We start from the raw sequence: 15,401 nt of genomic DNA, 5'->3' as shown, positions 1-15,401 counted from the left end.
TATAAGGGAAAGGACAAGTTTAAAACCAAACTAAAAAGAGTCCCACACATAATGTGCAGGTAGAGAAAAAGAGGTGGCCGAATATTGAGTAAGGAGCTGTGGGGTGGGGGACTTGTCATTTATTGAGGATATTGCCTCCATCAGCTGTTACTAGTGAGTGACCCAGGCCACATCACAACAGTCGATTCATGACTACTTTACTACTGGCAATAGCGATAGACTCAACATGCTTTCATCATTCGTAGAGAAAAGAAGAAAGATTTGAATATTTTGGTTTATTCCTTTCAAAATATGGAACAGATCACTGAAATTTCTGTTTTTTAATTTCCTCTCGTTCATCTCCAGCTCGGTATAATTTATTTTATTGTCTTACTTGCTAGTGTATTTCAAATTAATGTAGTCCATTCCTCTTGTCAGAAGGTTCTGATCGTTAGATAAAAAGTGTGCTGTTTCAGAGCTAACCTGTATGACTAAACATGTTCAACTGGTTGAATTGCTAAGAGAGAACACCTTTTGTATATTTTGGAAACAATATTTGAATAGGGAAATTTGGGTTAAAGACTGTAGCATACTTTACAAAAAATTAACAAGTAAAGTCAGCGCAAGAACCCTAAACCCTAATGGCCATGGAGAAGCGGAGGCAATAAATTGTGAGTGGATCGCTGCGTGAGAGGCAGGTATTTCTGTAGGTGGGCAAAGGGAAATTTCCATCGTCATGGGCGCTCAAGAAGCCATAGTACTCATATAGTATCCGCACTTGATGCATCGTAAATACCTAGAGATCAACTCATCGCTTACCTGGGCTGCAGGAACTAACCGCTTGTCTCGGCCCTCCACATTTTGAGCCAGCGAGCGGGCAACAAGCTGTTGCTGCGTTCCTGCTTTCCCCAGGCAAGGATGGCTAGGTGATGACGACAAGCACCTCACAGTACACCACGGAAACACTGACGTCACTACCTAGCGTCACTCTCTAACCTTGCGCCGATAAACCTCGCCAGCTATTCGTGTGCACATGCGCAGTGCGCATTAATCGCTCTGAGCCTCACCCGTAGTGGACAATTCGACGACTGTTGTTGCTGCAGTTCACTTTCTTTGTTCTGACCAGTTTTGGTTCTGGAATGGATTAAGACAAAAGTTTGGTGGTGTATACCTGTTGTCAGTACTCGGATTTCTCGGCAAATGTGTGTCAGGTGATGAAGTGGGGTTTGGTTTAGGGACCACTGAAGGTACATTCGTGGCTGCAGTCATCAAAAGGTCATCGAGCAAGCGACCAGGAAATCGGGGTGTCACTACAAGATGGCGGCCAGGAGACCCATGCTACCAGTCGTGGTCTCGATGTTTGTAGTTTTGTGCACTTTTGTCTCTGCCGACAAAGGATTTGGGGAAAACTTGAATTCATTGTCATTGCCAGAAAAAGTCGCCGGCCAAAACTTTCATGAAAAAAACTTCTGGTCACAAAGCATCGACTCAGACAACATGCAGAAGCGATCCTTTGTCGTGGATTCGAAGGTCGCTGATGCGAGCTACTTTGGCTCTCCGGGTTCGTCTCTCGTGGCGGGGGAACCCTATGATGACGTGGTGGCTGCTCTATCTCGGTCTCGTCAGAGGCGAGCAGTGAGAGAGATCACGATCCCTTTATACGAATACTACGTGAATCAGTCGATATCGCTGGCTGACTATTTTCCAGGCAACGTAGCGAGAACGTACACCCTCGTCTCCTCTTCCGTAGACATCAGCCTGTTCTCGCTGAACATCACCACCGGCATCCTCAGCCCGAGAGCAGCACTGGATTTTGAGAACCCAAGCGCGAGGACTGTGATTCTGGAAGTCAGTGCAACAAGTAATACCGACAAAACGGGTGAGTTGTCAAAATTATGGTGCAACATTTTAAGTTTTTAAGTAACAGCCAGTTATTGCTAAACGAAAGCTTTAGGCAGTGGGGACGCAAAAATTAGGGGATGGGGAACGAGAGGAGACTTGTCTATGACTTGTCGGTTAACGTCTGCTCGAACTGGTTTTAAATAAAGCTTTCCATAAAACTGTTCCCACTTTCCTCATACACCTCATATTTTCTTTTAGCTTGAAGAAAATGGTTCATTTGAAAAATAATTTTTTTTATCGACTTATTCTATTCTTTTTATAATTTTAAAAATTTTATATGTATATACATTTCTAAAGAACCAAAAACAGCTCACCGAACTGAAACTGGTCTGGAATTTTTCTTACCGATTAAATAGATTAACCTTTTCACCCTTCAAAACAACAACGTGGAGGACAATAAACAATAATGTCGAGTCTTGAGTAATAGAGCTTCATTGCTAAATGTAACAGGTTTACTTTATCTTAGACGTCATTGAGACTTTGAATTCCACTTTGTAAATTGACAAAAGGAAAGGGTTATGAGGATAAAAGCAGGAAAGTGTTATGGATATACCTGAGAGTGGAAAAGAAATCATGTAGACATTGGCCTTGTTAGTACTGCGAAATCACACGCCAAGGTGCTACATACATACCTGGACCTTAAGGCCAATGAAAATTCTACAACTCTATAAACATCTGGAGCAACTATAGCAAAAGTAATATATATTTCAAGTATGCTTAGTACTGTACAGCTGCAAAGTCAATATAAAGTCTGTGTGGTCTCAGCAGAGCAAAAGATTTATTTTCCACAAGAATTCAAAAGACAACATAGAAAAGAAAGAAGACACAAGCTCTATCAGCACTTATAAACTACTTTTTAATAATGAGAACTCATCATCATTTGATGACCAGCTATCATATTTTTAGAGCAGGGTTTGTGCATAAAATCGCAACCTTTAGCAATATGCTGTCTGGAACACACTGGAAATCATATGCACGGATATTAAAGACAATTTACACAGGAGCAGTTTGTCCAGTTTTGGAATGTGCTTTGTCAACAGCAACCAAGATACATACCAAACACGCTAGACTGAATCTAGAACTAAGAACAAATCCGCTGACCTACCCATTTGCTCACACGGAATAGAAGTCAAGTCGGACACGAAAGAAGAAAGAAGAAAGAAGAAAGAAGAAAGAAGAAAGAAGAAAGAAGAAAACCTTACTGTATGACAACGCAGATAACGACAATGATAGTAAAAGTTTCCATATCTTTATGAAAGTTTGAGTCTCAAGTCTAGCTGTGCAAACCACCGCTGCTGTCTTCTTAAATTGCCCACAACTCATTAACCAAAATTTAATTATAGATTTGTAACAAATATATACCAACCTTTGACTGTCGTCATACGCATGTTATTAGCGAAAAAAATAATCCTGCTTTGAATTATAACAAATAACTAAAACAGGGCTTCTGCTTACGCAAAAAATTGCGTACAGTACGCATTAAATTTTCAGAGGACACCTTCAATTTTCGTCAATGGGGTCCCATTCAAAGTTGGGCGAAGAACAGGGACCCCTTAAAAATCTGAAGAAGGGGTCCCTGGGACCCCAAAGAATTTAGGCTTAGCAGAAGCCCTGCTAAAAGTTTATAGTGCACCTTTATATATTTGGCATCCTAACAAAATAAATTGTAATCGAATATTTTAAATTCAAGTAAGCTTTTAAATTAATTTTTAGTTCAATTTTTGAGCACATATATATATATAGTGCGTACACGAGTGCCTCTGTGTGTGTGTTTTCATGTGCGTGTCATACCTCAGATGATATTTTTGAAAGTACAGAAGGATATCTAAATCCTGTTGAAACAATTTTCCTAGCTGCCTATTAAATAACTGCGTTTTAGAAAGTTCCTGGTAATATCATAAAGGAACTAGAATAACAAGCTCTTCACGATCTTTTCGTTGTAATTTCCACTCTAATCAAGCCCCTTCAATTGAATAAATACATCACAGGTTGTGTTTTAAATAATGTTCTCTTGTGTCTTGGCGGCGAGTAATTTGAATAATAAATACTACTTTACTTGCACTGCTTCTACATTGTCTTCCGAAACTTGATACTCTTCTTCAAATTAAAACGACTGATGCAACTTTTGCCCTGTGGATTTTTTTGGATGTTGGAAAAGTCAGATTATTGATTGAAGTTCATTAGACTAAGATCTTTTGCTAGCAACGGACATTATTACTCTTGCAAGCCATAAAAAAAGTGTACTAACACATTTAAAAACATCTGATTCTAGGGTAATTAATAGGCTAGACCTCTTTCATGAAGAACGGACTCAATGAAAAGAATGCATTACAATATGTTGTAATATTAGCAACACTTACAGATTCTTAAATCTTTTCCATTTGTGAAAAAATACTTCATAATCAACCCAAAATTCAGAATCAGCTGTCAAAATACATCTGACATTATAATTCGCTGCCCACAAAATAGATAATATATGACACCATCGGCTGACCACGAAAGGAGAAAAAATGATATTCACCGCTACTTTTTTTTTTTACTCTCTCTCGTGTGTATGTGTGAGCGCGTGCATGCTCATGCATGGTATCTTGTGTATATGTCTATGTGTATGAAAACTTTGAACCCGCTTTTATTTAACGCTACATTAATTAGCAATATGTATTTCTTTTATTTATAATCTGTTGCTCTTAGCTCATTATTGATTATACAATTCTTTCTCTGCACGGGTGTAGCCTGTAAGATAAACACGAGAAACATTATTATTGCCTTTTATCAGAAAGTCAAATAATATTCTTTCAATCAGCTAAATACAACTGCTGTCTTCTATAACTCTGTGTGCTTTGAAAAGCGATGTGATGTCAATCTTTGGCATTTAAGATTTATCCCTTTCAAATAAAATGGAAATTTCTTAACAACAGCAGTATTCACATATTCATGAATATTTAGCGTGATTACAGAGTGGTCATGCTAAGAAGACAACACTATGTGAGGACGCATGCAAGAGTAGGCGTCTATCAGAGCAGTGAGCACCGGTTCGAAAACCGTGTGGTGCAGCAAACTTCTCAGTTAATCCAGTGGTCTCGGATGAGTACCTGACTTCAAAGAGGATACGGGGAAAGTCACGTTTTTGCGAGATGGATACCAATGCTCAATTTAAAAAAAAAAAAAGACCATGAAAGAGGTGCGGTTTCTCACCACCTATTGCCACTACGACCAAAAGGTTAGGGGACGACCTTTACTTGTTTACATACGTGAGACTTTCGCAGCATGTTCAAGTCGTTGAATTGTTTCCCGTGGCAGATGTTAATGTCACCCGGGTCCTGATCACGTCATGAACGTCAACGAACCGGCGATATTCGTCACCAAGCCTCAGCCATACCTGGCCACCCTTATGACCAATGTTATCCCGGGAACTCGTATCATCCAGCTACAGGCCTATGACCCTGATGAAGGAGCGGTTGTCGGGTACAGTCTGACGTCAGGTTTGTCAAAACACACACACACGCGCATGCACACTGCAATCTTTAATTTGCTTTCTATTATTAATCGCCGTTGTTTCTTATATTTTATTCTATTTCTACATCAGAGTACGCTGCGGTTCACGTTTATCGTCAGTTCTCCCAACCCTTTTTAGCAGAAAAAAAGAAGTGTATTCATGCCCGTGTACCCCAACTTAAGAAGCTTGTCAGTTATCTGGGATTGAAGTTTATTAATTTTATTCCTCGTCCAGTTACACCAAGCGAGTACTTTAATCTCTTCGAGCTGAGAGAGGCTGTAGGTGCTGATGGTCTTCCATACTGCGAGATTCTCACAAGCAGCTCGCAGTCTCTGCCGGAGGGCAAGTAATCAACATCACTGTCACAGCCAAGGACAAGAACTCGGCATCGGGTGCCACGACCACGACGGTCAGCGTGCTGGTAGGACTCCGACCCCCGCAGTTCATGGAGTCCCTCTACTGGGGCTACGTCCTGCAGAACAACCACCCCCAGCAAATGTGAGTGCAGAGGTTGTAATTAATATTCTTGTTTTCCTTGCTGTTTCTGTTGTTGTCCATTCATCTTTATCATTCTTTATTGCTATTTTCATGCTTGTTGTTGTTGTTGTTTATTTACTTGTTGACGTCTTCTTTAATGATTTTTGTTTTTCTCTGCTTCACGCCCGCTTACTTATAAACACACACACATCGACGTATTTACTGAGACGATCTGTGCAACACCAAAATTAGAGGAGGAAACCACATATTTCTGTCTGTATGTCAGGGTTTACGCACAAGCAGATGGTAGCAGGGGACTTACAATAGAGAGCAAGTTGTTCCAGCCTGATGAGCCAGTCACCTACAGCCTGCTGGACTCCACGGGCCTTCCCTCCGCTGACTTTGCGGTGGACGATGATGGACTTGTCATAAACCTACATGTAGGTGGTCAGAGTTCTACACTCCGACAGTAAACAAGACTTTTAATGACATCACTTTCAAACAAAGTTGCTTTCTACATTTTTTTTTTCACTTCGTTTCAAAGTCCTGGGGACAATAATTTGTGTTTAATCAAACAGATTTTTAATGGGAGGAATTTTTTTTTTGTTTTTGCTTGATGGATCGTGAGAGAGAAAAAAAAGAACCTTTCTTGAAACATAGATATGGGGAGTTAAAACATTTTTGCTCTAAAATTTTGTTTTTTGGAAAAACTTTATTTTAAAACATGAAAGCAATGTATAAATGTTTAGATTGTTTATCTGTCTATATCGTATGATCACACGTCCTAATACTTGTCTTTATTATGCTTGTTGTATCTATTACTTTCTTGTTGAAGACAAAGTTCCAAGTAGATAAATCAATATGTGTTGCCTTGATACGTCACTGTTTTCTCTGAGAAATGTTTTAAAAAAGTACCGGAAATATATGTCTATTGCTTCTCCTCAGACAATAGACTACGAGAACCCGCCAGCTCCTCTGGCACAGCTGGAGGTCAGAGCTGTGCAAGCTGTGGGGACTGTGCAGCTGACCAGCATTGCTTCCGTAAGTACAGTGTACACCGCTTTTTTTACCAATGGCCAGTTACTTAAGTGACATGGTCAACATATGATTTAAAAAAACAAAAAACTGGCTGAACTTAATTTCTAAAGAGTGAGCATGAGAGCTGTCGAGCGCTCTATCTCAAGCGATTAGTCCAATACAAATATTTGGCTGGAATCTGCGTATCTTTGATACACATAGTAAACCTTCATCATTTGAAATTTATAGGAATTTTTATGCTCCTGCAGCTTGTTAGGATATTTAGGCTTTTTTTTACTACTACTTCTTCTTCTTCTTCTTCTTCTTCCTATTATTATTATTCCCTTCTAACATAATAAAAACTGTCTTCTTAACAACAACAACAACAACAACAACAACAACAACAACAACAACAACAACAACAACAACAACAACAGAAGTACTCCCTTCTAACATAATAAAAACTGTCTTTAAAGTCGAAACCAGATATTTAAGGAGTTAAAAAAATTCTTAGGCTATATGTTATGTTAGTAAAGTTAAGAAATGTTATTTATATATGTTATTTTATATATGTCATAAATATTATTTTGCACGAAACTGCTTAAGTTTGATATGTCGACAAACATCTCAAGAAACATTTTTATTACCTTTCCTTTGCTTTATATAGGTATTTATTCGGATTGGAAACATCGATATCGGCCCGCAATTCGAAACGCCTCAATACGTGACAACAGTGCCAGAGGACACGCCTGTAACCACACAGATATTAGAAGGTGACGAACGCATAACTACGTGTGTGTGTGCGTTCGTGTGTGTGATGGTGGTTAAACATTAAACATGAATGTATTATGAGGGTAATAATGATACAGAGACAAACTGACTGCATTTTTAGCCCACAATGTTACCATGCCCTAGGAAAGCTGGTTAGTGGTCCGTGATCTCTTTGACCAAAGGAGGGCCTTAAAGAAAGAAAGGAAACCCGAAGAGTGAATTGTATCATCAGGAAAGGGATGCGGTAGCTAAAGAAAACTTTGACGCACAAGTGATAGGTTTTGAGTTACAAGAACTACATGGTATTTTTATTCATTTATCCCGGTTTCAATCAAGATATACAATCAACATAGGACACGCGCATAAATGCAGAATACTGTTTGCTCCCATTCAGGAGCCCCCATATTTATGTATGCTCTTTAACTGATGTCATACTTTGTTTTTCAATTTTGATTGGCAATATAAATGATTACAGATTTTTAATACTGAATTAAATGATTACAACAGGGGCACAACAATTAAAAGTAGATATTTTATGCTCTATTTAGTCTGTTTTGTATAGCAATTTTCTAATGTTTCAGACAATCATTTTTGAAAAGAGCATTCATAAATATGTTTTGTATTTGTATTGAATAAGGTCAGAGAAAGAATGTAAATACATCGGATCCTGCCGCAGATGATAAAGATTTATCTTAGTGCTGACTGTCAAGCTTTCCTAATTCGGTTCAAGAACGAATACGTCACGTGACAATGAACTCCTCTTTGTATTTTGCAGTGAAGGCTCGGGATTACACGAATGCCAACGCAGAGATCAGCTACAGTCTGAATGATGCAGGGAATTTCTCCATTGTGACTGAATATCGCAACGGCTTCTACGTGGGAATCATCTCGATAGAAGAGTAAGGAAATATTTTACAATACGTTTACTAATGTTGGGAAGAACATATTTTTTGCAGATATTACTAGAGTCTAAGACGATTTGTTTCTCAAATCACTATCAGATCGAGAACCTTTTTTGTGAACTACTGAACCACAAAAATCCCAGCAGCAAAGCAAACTCTTGAAGTAAACATTTACACACACACACAGAGAGCTGAATGTTATAATGTCGGCTTTCACTTTCAGGCGGCTGGACTACGACAGAATACCTACTCATTATTATGAATTTGTTGTGGTGGCTGCTGTTAACGGGCAGCCAACCTCCAGAACGAACTCAGCAAGTGTGCGCGTGTATGTCACCAATGTCAATGACGAGGCTCCTGAATTCGTCCACATGCCAGGCAAGATCTTCAACATCTCGGTGAATCTTCAGCCAGGCTCGGTGGTCACGCAGTTTCTGGCTTTTGACCGCGACGGAGACGGAGTGAGCTACAATTTTACCGGTTGGTAAACGGAGGAGCCGTCCTTCCCTTCTTAAGCTCCATTTGATTATCTGAAATGCTGAATTTAGAATTCCGTTATTCTCTTATTTTCGTGTGTATCTCATTTTAAGCAATGTTGTTCCACTAATCCAGGATGTTTGCATTCTTACGAACTCCGTCGGCGTTCATAGTCTTGGTGTGTAATTAGATGTCCAAATGGCTATGGACGTCCATTTATATGTCAACCAGCTTTGTAATTTAGCCCCAGCTTATCGGGAAGATTTTTAAGCCAGGGCTTACAGAACTATGCAGAACTTTCAAAGGTACCTTAAACACATTTTCCCCCAAATACTAACCAGATTGACTTGTATGTGTATGTGATTTTGTTTTGTGCGCGGAGAGAAGTTTGTAGTTAGAAGTAGTCGCAATAGAAAAGTTCTTTTTATTCTTATTTGTATTAGAATGTTTATGCGAGGAAATTCAAGCATGTGTGCACACACGTTGTATAACAGAAGAACTTTGTTGAATTCATGCAAAATACTCGTTTTGTGCAAGTACTAATAAAACAGATTTGATTCTAGGCCCAGCAGTGGCCTACTTTAGTCTGGCTCTAGAAAGCGGGATTATCACACTGATGTCAGCCTTTACGGAGGACTTCTATGAGTTTGTGCTGAACATCACGGCAAGTGATGACGGCTCGTGTTGTGGAGGGGGCAACTCTTTGAGCAGCACGACGACATTTATGATTCGGGTGATGGGCGCCAACGCTCACACGCCCACCTTCACCAACTGCTCCGACTACGACCTGACTAGCGTCATTGAGGAGTCGGCGAACTACACGTTCGTCATGCAGGTAGGGTTTGTGTGCAAGGAATTTTAACTTCCTGTACCATCTTAAGTACCATACCATTGGTATACATAGAGGGGACTGTGAAAATGCCTGTAAATTTTCAGGTGTATTTGTACTGACTTTTTTGGGGGGAGAATTGAAAGTCGATTTCTGACAACCACTTTTTGAACTTTGTTCACAAAATGCTGAACTGCGATCAAGACATTGACGAGATCGTCCTCGACGGAGAGCGCAAAGTCATGAACGTGTAGTTATACTCCAGACCTTGAACGATAGACTTCTGATGAAGTAAATTTTGATATTTAAGAGAGTAGGAGAGAGAATTCTGCCCGGAGGACACCCATTTCCAGTTCCCAAAAGTTAGACAATACAGACCCAACTCGAGTTTTTACAAAAATACAGATACAGACCAGATTGACCCAGGCAGCAGTATTAAATCACGACCAGTCGATTGTTTAGTCACACCCGCCTATAGAAGAAGTCCTACCCAAAGGGTATGTTAGTGTGATGGATGACAACTGATCAAGGACTTCGACATCTGACATTGGTCGATTCACGTCAAATGTAGGAGGAGTAGGGAGAATTGGTGTTTTACCCCGAGCCAGCAACTAAGGCTATACCACGGCAAGACAGCCAGCCCTGTAAACACATGCAACATGCAGAGAAAGAACAGCATGCCTGAGACGAGAACTAAACCCAGGACAGGCAACCTTCACTGTAATGGTGACTGGCACTAACCGTTGCGCCATCGGACCGCCCTCAACGCAGGGGGACTAAAGGAGGCCACAAAGAAGGGATATTAATGGACAAGAAGGTGTGACACAAAAACATATCTGGTAATGACAAAAGATAGCAAGGATAAAACAGAAGTGTAAAAATACGAGAGTTTGTTGGAAAAGAATATAAACAAAAGGGTCAGTAAGAGAATAAAAGTATAAAAGAAAGGGGTGGGTCAGTTAGTCACCCAGCCAGACAAAGGCTGGGTGAGACACACCCAACCACTAGAAGCTGGGACAACAGCACAACTATAGTGCAAACAACAAACAATATTCCTTGGATAGGGAATTGCAACGCTGAATTAGTAACAATGCAAAGCAGCCAACCCTGAAAACAGGTCTCGCATACTAGGAAAGAAAAACAGGCCCAGTATAGTCACTCAAATAAAAACAGATCAACGCAGAAAGATACAAATTCGAGTCGGTAAAAAGCAGTCAGCTGCATGGACTCGTACACCTGGAATAAAACACATCTTGATGGATGATGTAGATCAGAGGTCATTGCAGAAGTTTTCAATAAATATTTTTAAAAATGTAAAGCAACTTGGACTTTACAGTAGCCTCCCCTAGAGTCCTTCGCGGATACGAAGCTCTTTGCATTGGCCAGTTAGTGCACGTGACATGTTGTCGTCTGCCGATTGTCTTCGAGTGAATACTGTCACTGGACTTGCACTTGAATAAAGGTAAATCTAATCAGTAGACTGGCAATTAATGTAATGTGCAACCAAAAGTAACACTTTCTTTTAGATAAGAGAACAGCTTGTAGTAAACTCTACAACTTCGTATTGCATTCTTTTCTGTCTCGACTTCCTACCACTCCGAGACGAGTCGTCTGCTAACGTGTGGAGTGCAAGGCAGCGAGTCACTGATTTTAAAAGTCCTCGAATGTTCGTTTAACATAAAGTTAAGATAAATATGGATAAAACAATACAGATATAAAGGGGTTATTTTCTGTGTTATTTTATTAAATAAATCAGAAACCGCTAAGCTCAATGTGCTATACAGAAAAGAAAAGATCAAATCTAAGCGATATAGGCCATAAAGAATATAGATTTATAGATTCAAAAGACTACAACTCGGAAGTGTTGATGCTTTAAATTGTATATTTTAAAGTATACATAGTTAAAGGAATCAGAAAAGGAAATCAGTCCATGTTCTCTTTGCTCAAATTTACCGTAAAGTACCGAAACTTTCTAACTATAAACCGAAACTTTTTTCCCCAACTTTCAACCCTGAGGCTTAAACAGCGACGTGGCTTGTTCGCGGATTTTTCATATTCCGATTAATTTTTGGATGAGCTCCATGTTAAAGTTTCAAAATCAAAGTCGCAGATAATTTAAGCATCCAGCTTAGTTGATGAAGCACACACCCTCAACATGCCGAAAGCGAGACGAAATTCCTACGATGCAGCTCTTAAGTTGTATATATTTGCCGCTTATTTGTGAAAAAAAAAGTTGAGATTTTCAAAAAATTTAGTTGGTTTGGCTCATATACAGGTGAGCTCAATAGACTGAAATTTACGGTACCTAACAAAATAGATCTTCATTTGTCCATAAAAAAAAGCAATGTTTTATATATCTGCATACACCAGCAGGTTAAAAATAAATAAAGCAGCAAATGCTTATGTGCGCATTAGTGCCATTCACACCCATTTTCACTAATTTATATACTTAAATAATATATTTTAAACCTACTATTACTTCTTTTAAAACTGGAGATTTCTTTTTCACGTTTCACTGGAAAATGAACTGTAAAGGTAATAGAAATTATAACTGGTTATATTTAGTATTTAGGGAAACAAGTAATTCTGGAGTATAGGTAGTGATAACGTACAAAATCAGTAAGTGGAAAAGATAGATTTTTACTAGCTGCTTGAAATACAATCGATATTTGTGTTTTACGATCTTTGTTTTAATTTAATGCTGTTTCGATAAGTTACTCCATTTCTACAAACCTGGCTAGAAAAATAAAATTATTTTCATTGTATTGACATTTTCTCGCATAATATAAACTTAGCATTTGGTCCACTCGATAGCGTCTAAGCAAGCAGAAGTCAGACGTCAGCAGAGAACTTGACAATAATTTTTTTCTCTTGCATTCATTTTCTTTTTCTTTCATGGGTGAGATTCTGCTAAATTTTTATTTTGGAAAAGGAACGTTCGCTGACGGAACATTCAACATTGTCAGGAATTTAACTTAATTCAATTTTCTTAGCCTCCAAATTAAAGTCTGCATGTAGTCCTGAGCATCAGTATAGAAGTGCAATAATTTTTATCAGGCAGGAATAAAAGTATATAACTAGATACAATTCAATAAATTAAATAAAATGAGATTTTATTTCAGGATTGTCTAAGCATCAAACTGTTCGTTTAGGTATCAGCTGTGGATCCCGACAAAGGCGTTAACGGCCAAGTCACCTACTCTCTCGTCACCCCATCTCAGTACCTGAAAATCGAACCCAGCAACGGAACAATTTATGTGGCGGGTAGAATCGACAGGGAGGCACTTGGCACCGAACAGAATCTTCAGGTCTGATCTTGTTAGCATGTGCTTTTATCTCTTTTACAGTTTTTAATCGACACAAGTTAATTTATTTTCTTAATTTTTCTGCAGTATATTTCTTTCATTATACAACACGTCTTTTAATCTTTACATTATATTCCCTCTTGTTGTGACTTTTCATTATCACAGTAATCCAGTACAAATGTACTGTCTCATGAGCTAAACTTACATGCATTTTTGTGAGTAATCTACACGCAAATCATAAATTATCAACAACATCTATTTACCATTGCAAAAATATGACTGATATATATATTATCTCAGGTTATTGTTGTGGCCCAAGACGGTGGGATTAATCCCTTGAAGGGCGAGTGTGGATTTAGACTCCAAGTGCAGGACATCAACGACAACGCGCCAATATTTGACAAGAAGGAATACTTTGTGAACATCACCAGTCAAACCATCATCAGGACTACCGTGCTTGCGGTACTTGCATACGATGACGACTCCGGTTCTAATGCTGAGGTGGAATATTCTTTATTTTTTAACCAAGATGACACATTTGGCATCGTTACGTCCAGTGGTTCCATCTTCCTTAACAAGCAACTTCAGCAAATTGTAAGTACAAGATAAAGCTAGTCATATTTCTTTTTTGAAAACACTAGCAAATATTTAAAAAAGTTTGTAAACTAAAATAATCGAACATTCCATGTCAGTTTATTTGTCTGTCCGTGAAAAAGCATTGTTGGTTCTGGCGGTAAAAGAGAGTATTATTTTCGCTGCTTTCACTATTTTTGCAAACAGTTGACAAATTGTTTTATAAGAAATTTTTAGATACGATTCTGTTAGCTTTAAAGGAGACCGGAGAGGATTCTTTTGTGGGATCTAAGGAATTAGGTTTACTGTAGGACGAAAATCGTATGCTGCAAGATCTGTTAGGGTTTTATAAGGAACATATCGTTCATATTTTTATCCCTCCTTGGTAAGTTGCTCAAACATTCACACATTCTCTCCATAGATATAAATTCTTTTAGAATCAGTTTAGACAGTAATAAACATTGTTTGATGACGAAAAGAAAAGTAACTATTAAGAACATACTTTTGACACAGCCAACATCCCACATGAATACATAATCCTGATTTTACATCTGAAAACATAAGACATTAAAACACGAAAATAATCAATTTTTAAGTATATTATTGAATTCTTGAAAAATGAGAGAAGTTCTCAGGAATTTTCACTTTCTCTTTCGCTCTGAATCACTGGATGAAAGGCTCATATAGAACATAAATTCAGTTATTTTTCGTAAGCATTGTTGTTGTTGTTGTTGTTGTTGTTGTTGTTGTTGTTGTTGTTGTTGTTGTTGTTGTTGCTGTTGTTGCATTCCTTACATTTTATGCTTGTGCATTTTTGGAGTTTTTCAAAAAAATAATTTTGCAGCCGACTTCTTATACCTTCATGGTGATGGCGAAAGACAAGGGCATACCCCCACTTAACAGCACAGCCTCTGTGACCGTTAAAGTCTATGTCAGCACAAACAAATCCCCCAGCTTTGACAAGAATTACACAGGAATGGTGTACAATGTGAGTCAAAATTTTCCTACTCTCTCCGTTCTGACGATGCTATATCATCATTTCAAATTTAAACTACTGACTACACTTTTCAAAATATTAGAGTACATGACCCATGTAATAAGTAAGTAATGTAAATTATTTATTGCAATGACACTTCCAGTTAAGAACGAAAATTTAAAAATTATAGTACAGTTTTACTTTTGTTGTGAGCTCAGAATGTCTTGCACTCATTCAAAAGTTTTATTGATACTATCTCTCTATTAGATCATTTTAAGTACTCCATTCACCCCTTCACCCTTCACCCCACAAATGCAAGCATCCCTTCACAGATACTAGCTGTAGTACATTAATTTGTAATTTTAAATCTTGCATGTGCTTCGTTCCCTGTTGGATCGTCGCCAGATCAGCGAAGCGATTGCCCTGGGATCCTCAGTTATTGACAACATCATTTGTAACTCTAACGTAAATGACCCGCGCGTGAGCTTCATTTTTATCGACTCCAACTCCGCTCAAAACAATTTTTTTAAAATCAAAGAAAACGAATTATTATCTACAACAGTCAACATATCCGCCAACAACCAATTCGACTTTGAGACCAAGGAAAACCACGTCGTTCGTCTACTTTGTGTGGTAAGGCTGCAGCTGATGATTATTCACAAAGCTTATCAATTATTATTGACTAAACAAAGAAGGT

The 15,401-nt window shown here is 38.5% G+C and overlaps 1 protein-coding gene across 1 annotated transcript; it reads left to right on the top strand.

The window, feature by feature from the left end:
• Positions 1–5,188: 5,188 nt before the first annotated feature.
• LOC112553379 (neural-cadherin-like) lies at positions 5,189–9,047 on the top strand. The gene is made up of 7 exons (XM_025220551.1): positions 5,189–5,363; positions 5,612–5,875; positions 6,141–6,294; positions 6,800–6,895; positions 7,539–7,644; positions 8,418–8,541; positions 8,768–9,047. Exons 2-7 carry the CDS (start codon positions 5,823–5,825, stop codon positions 9,030–9,032), a joined length of 798 nt encoding a protein of 265 aa, XP_025076336.1. The 5' UTR covers positions 5,189–5,363; positions 5,612–5,822; the 3' UTR covers positions 9,033–9,047.
• The last annotated feature ends 6,354 nt before the right edge of the window (positions 9,048–15,401 follow it).

Source organism: Pomacea canaliculata, linkage group LG12 (assembly GCF_003073045.1).
Source record: "Pomacea canaliculata isolate SZHN2017 linkage group LG12, ASM307304v1, whole genome shotgun sequence".
Taxonomy (NCBI): Eukaryota; Metazoa; Mollusca; class Gastropoda; order Architaenioglossa; family Ampullariidae; genus Pomacea; species Pomacea canaliculata.
The sequence above is the reverse complement of the archived record's forward strand: the minus strand, read 5'-3'. Positions and strand labels throughout refer to the sequence as shown.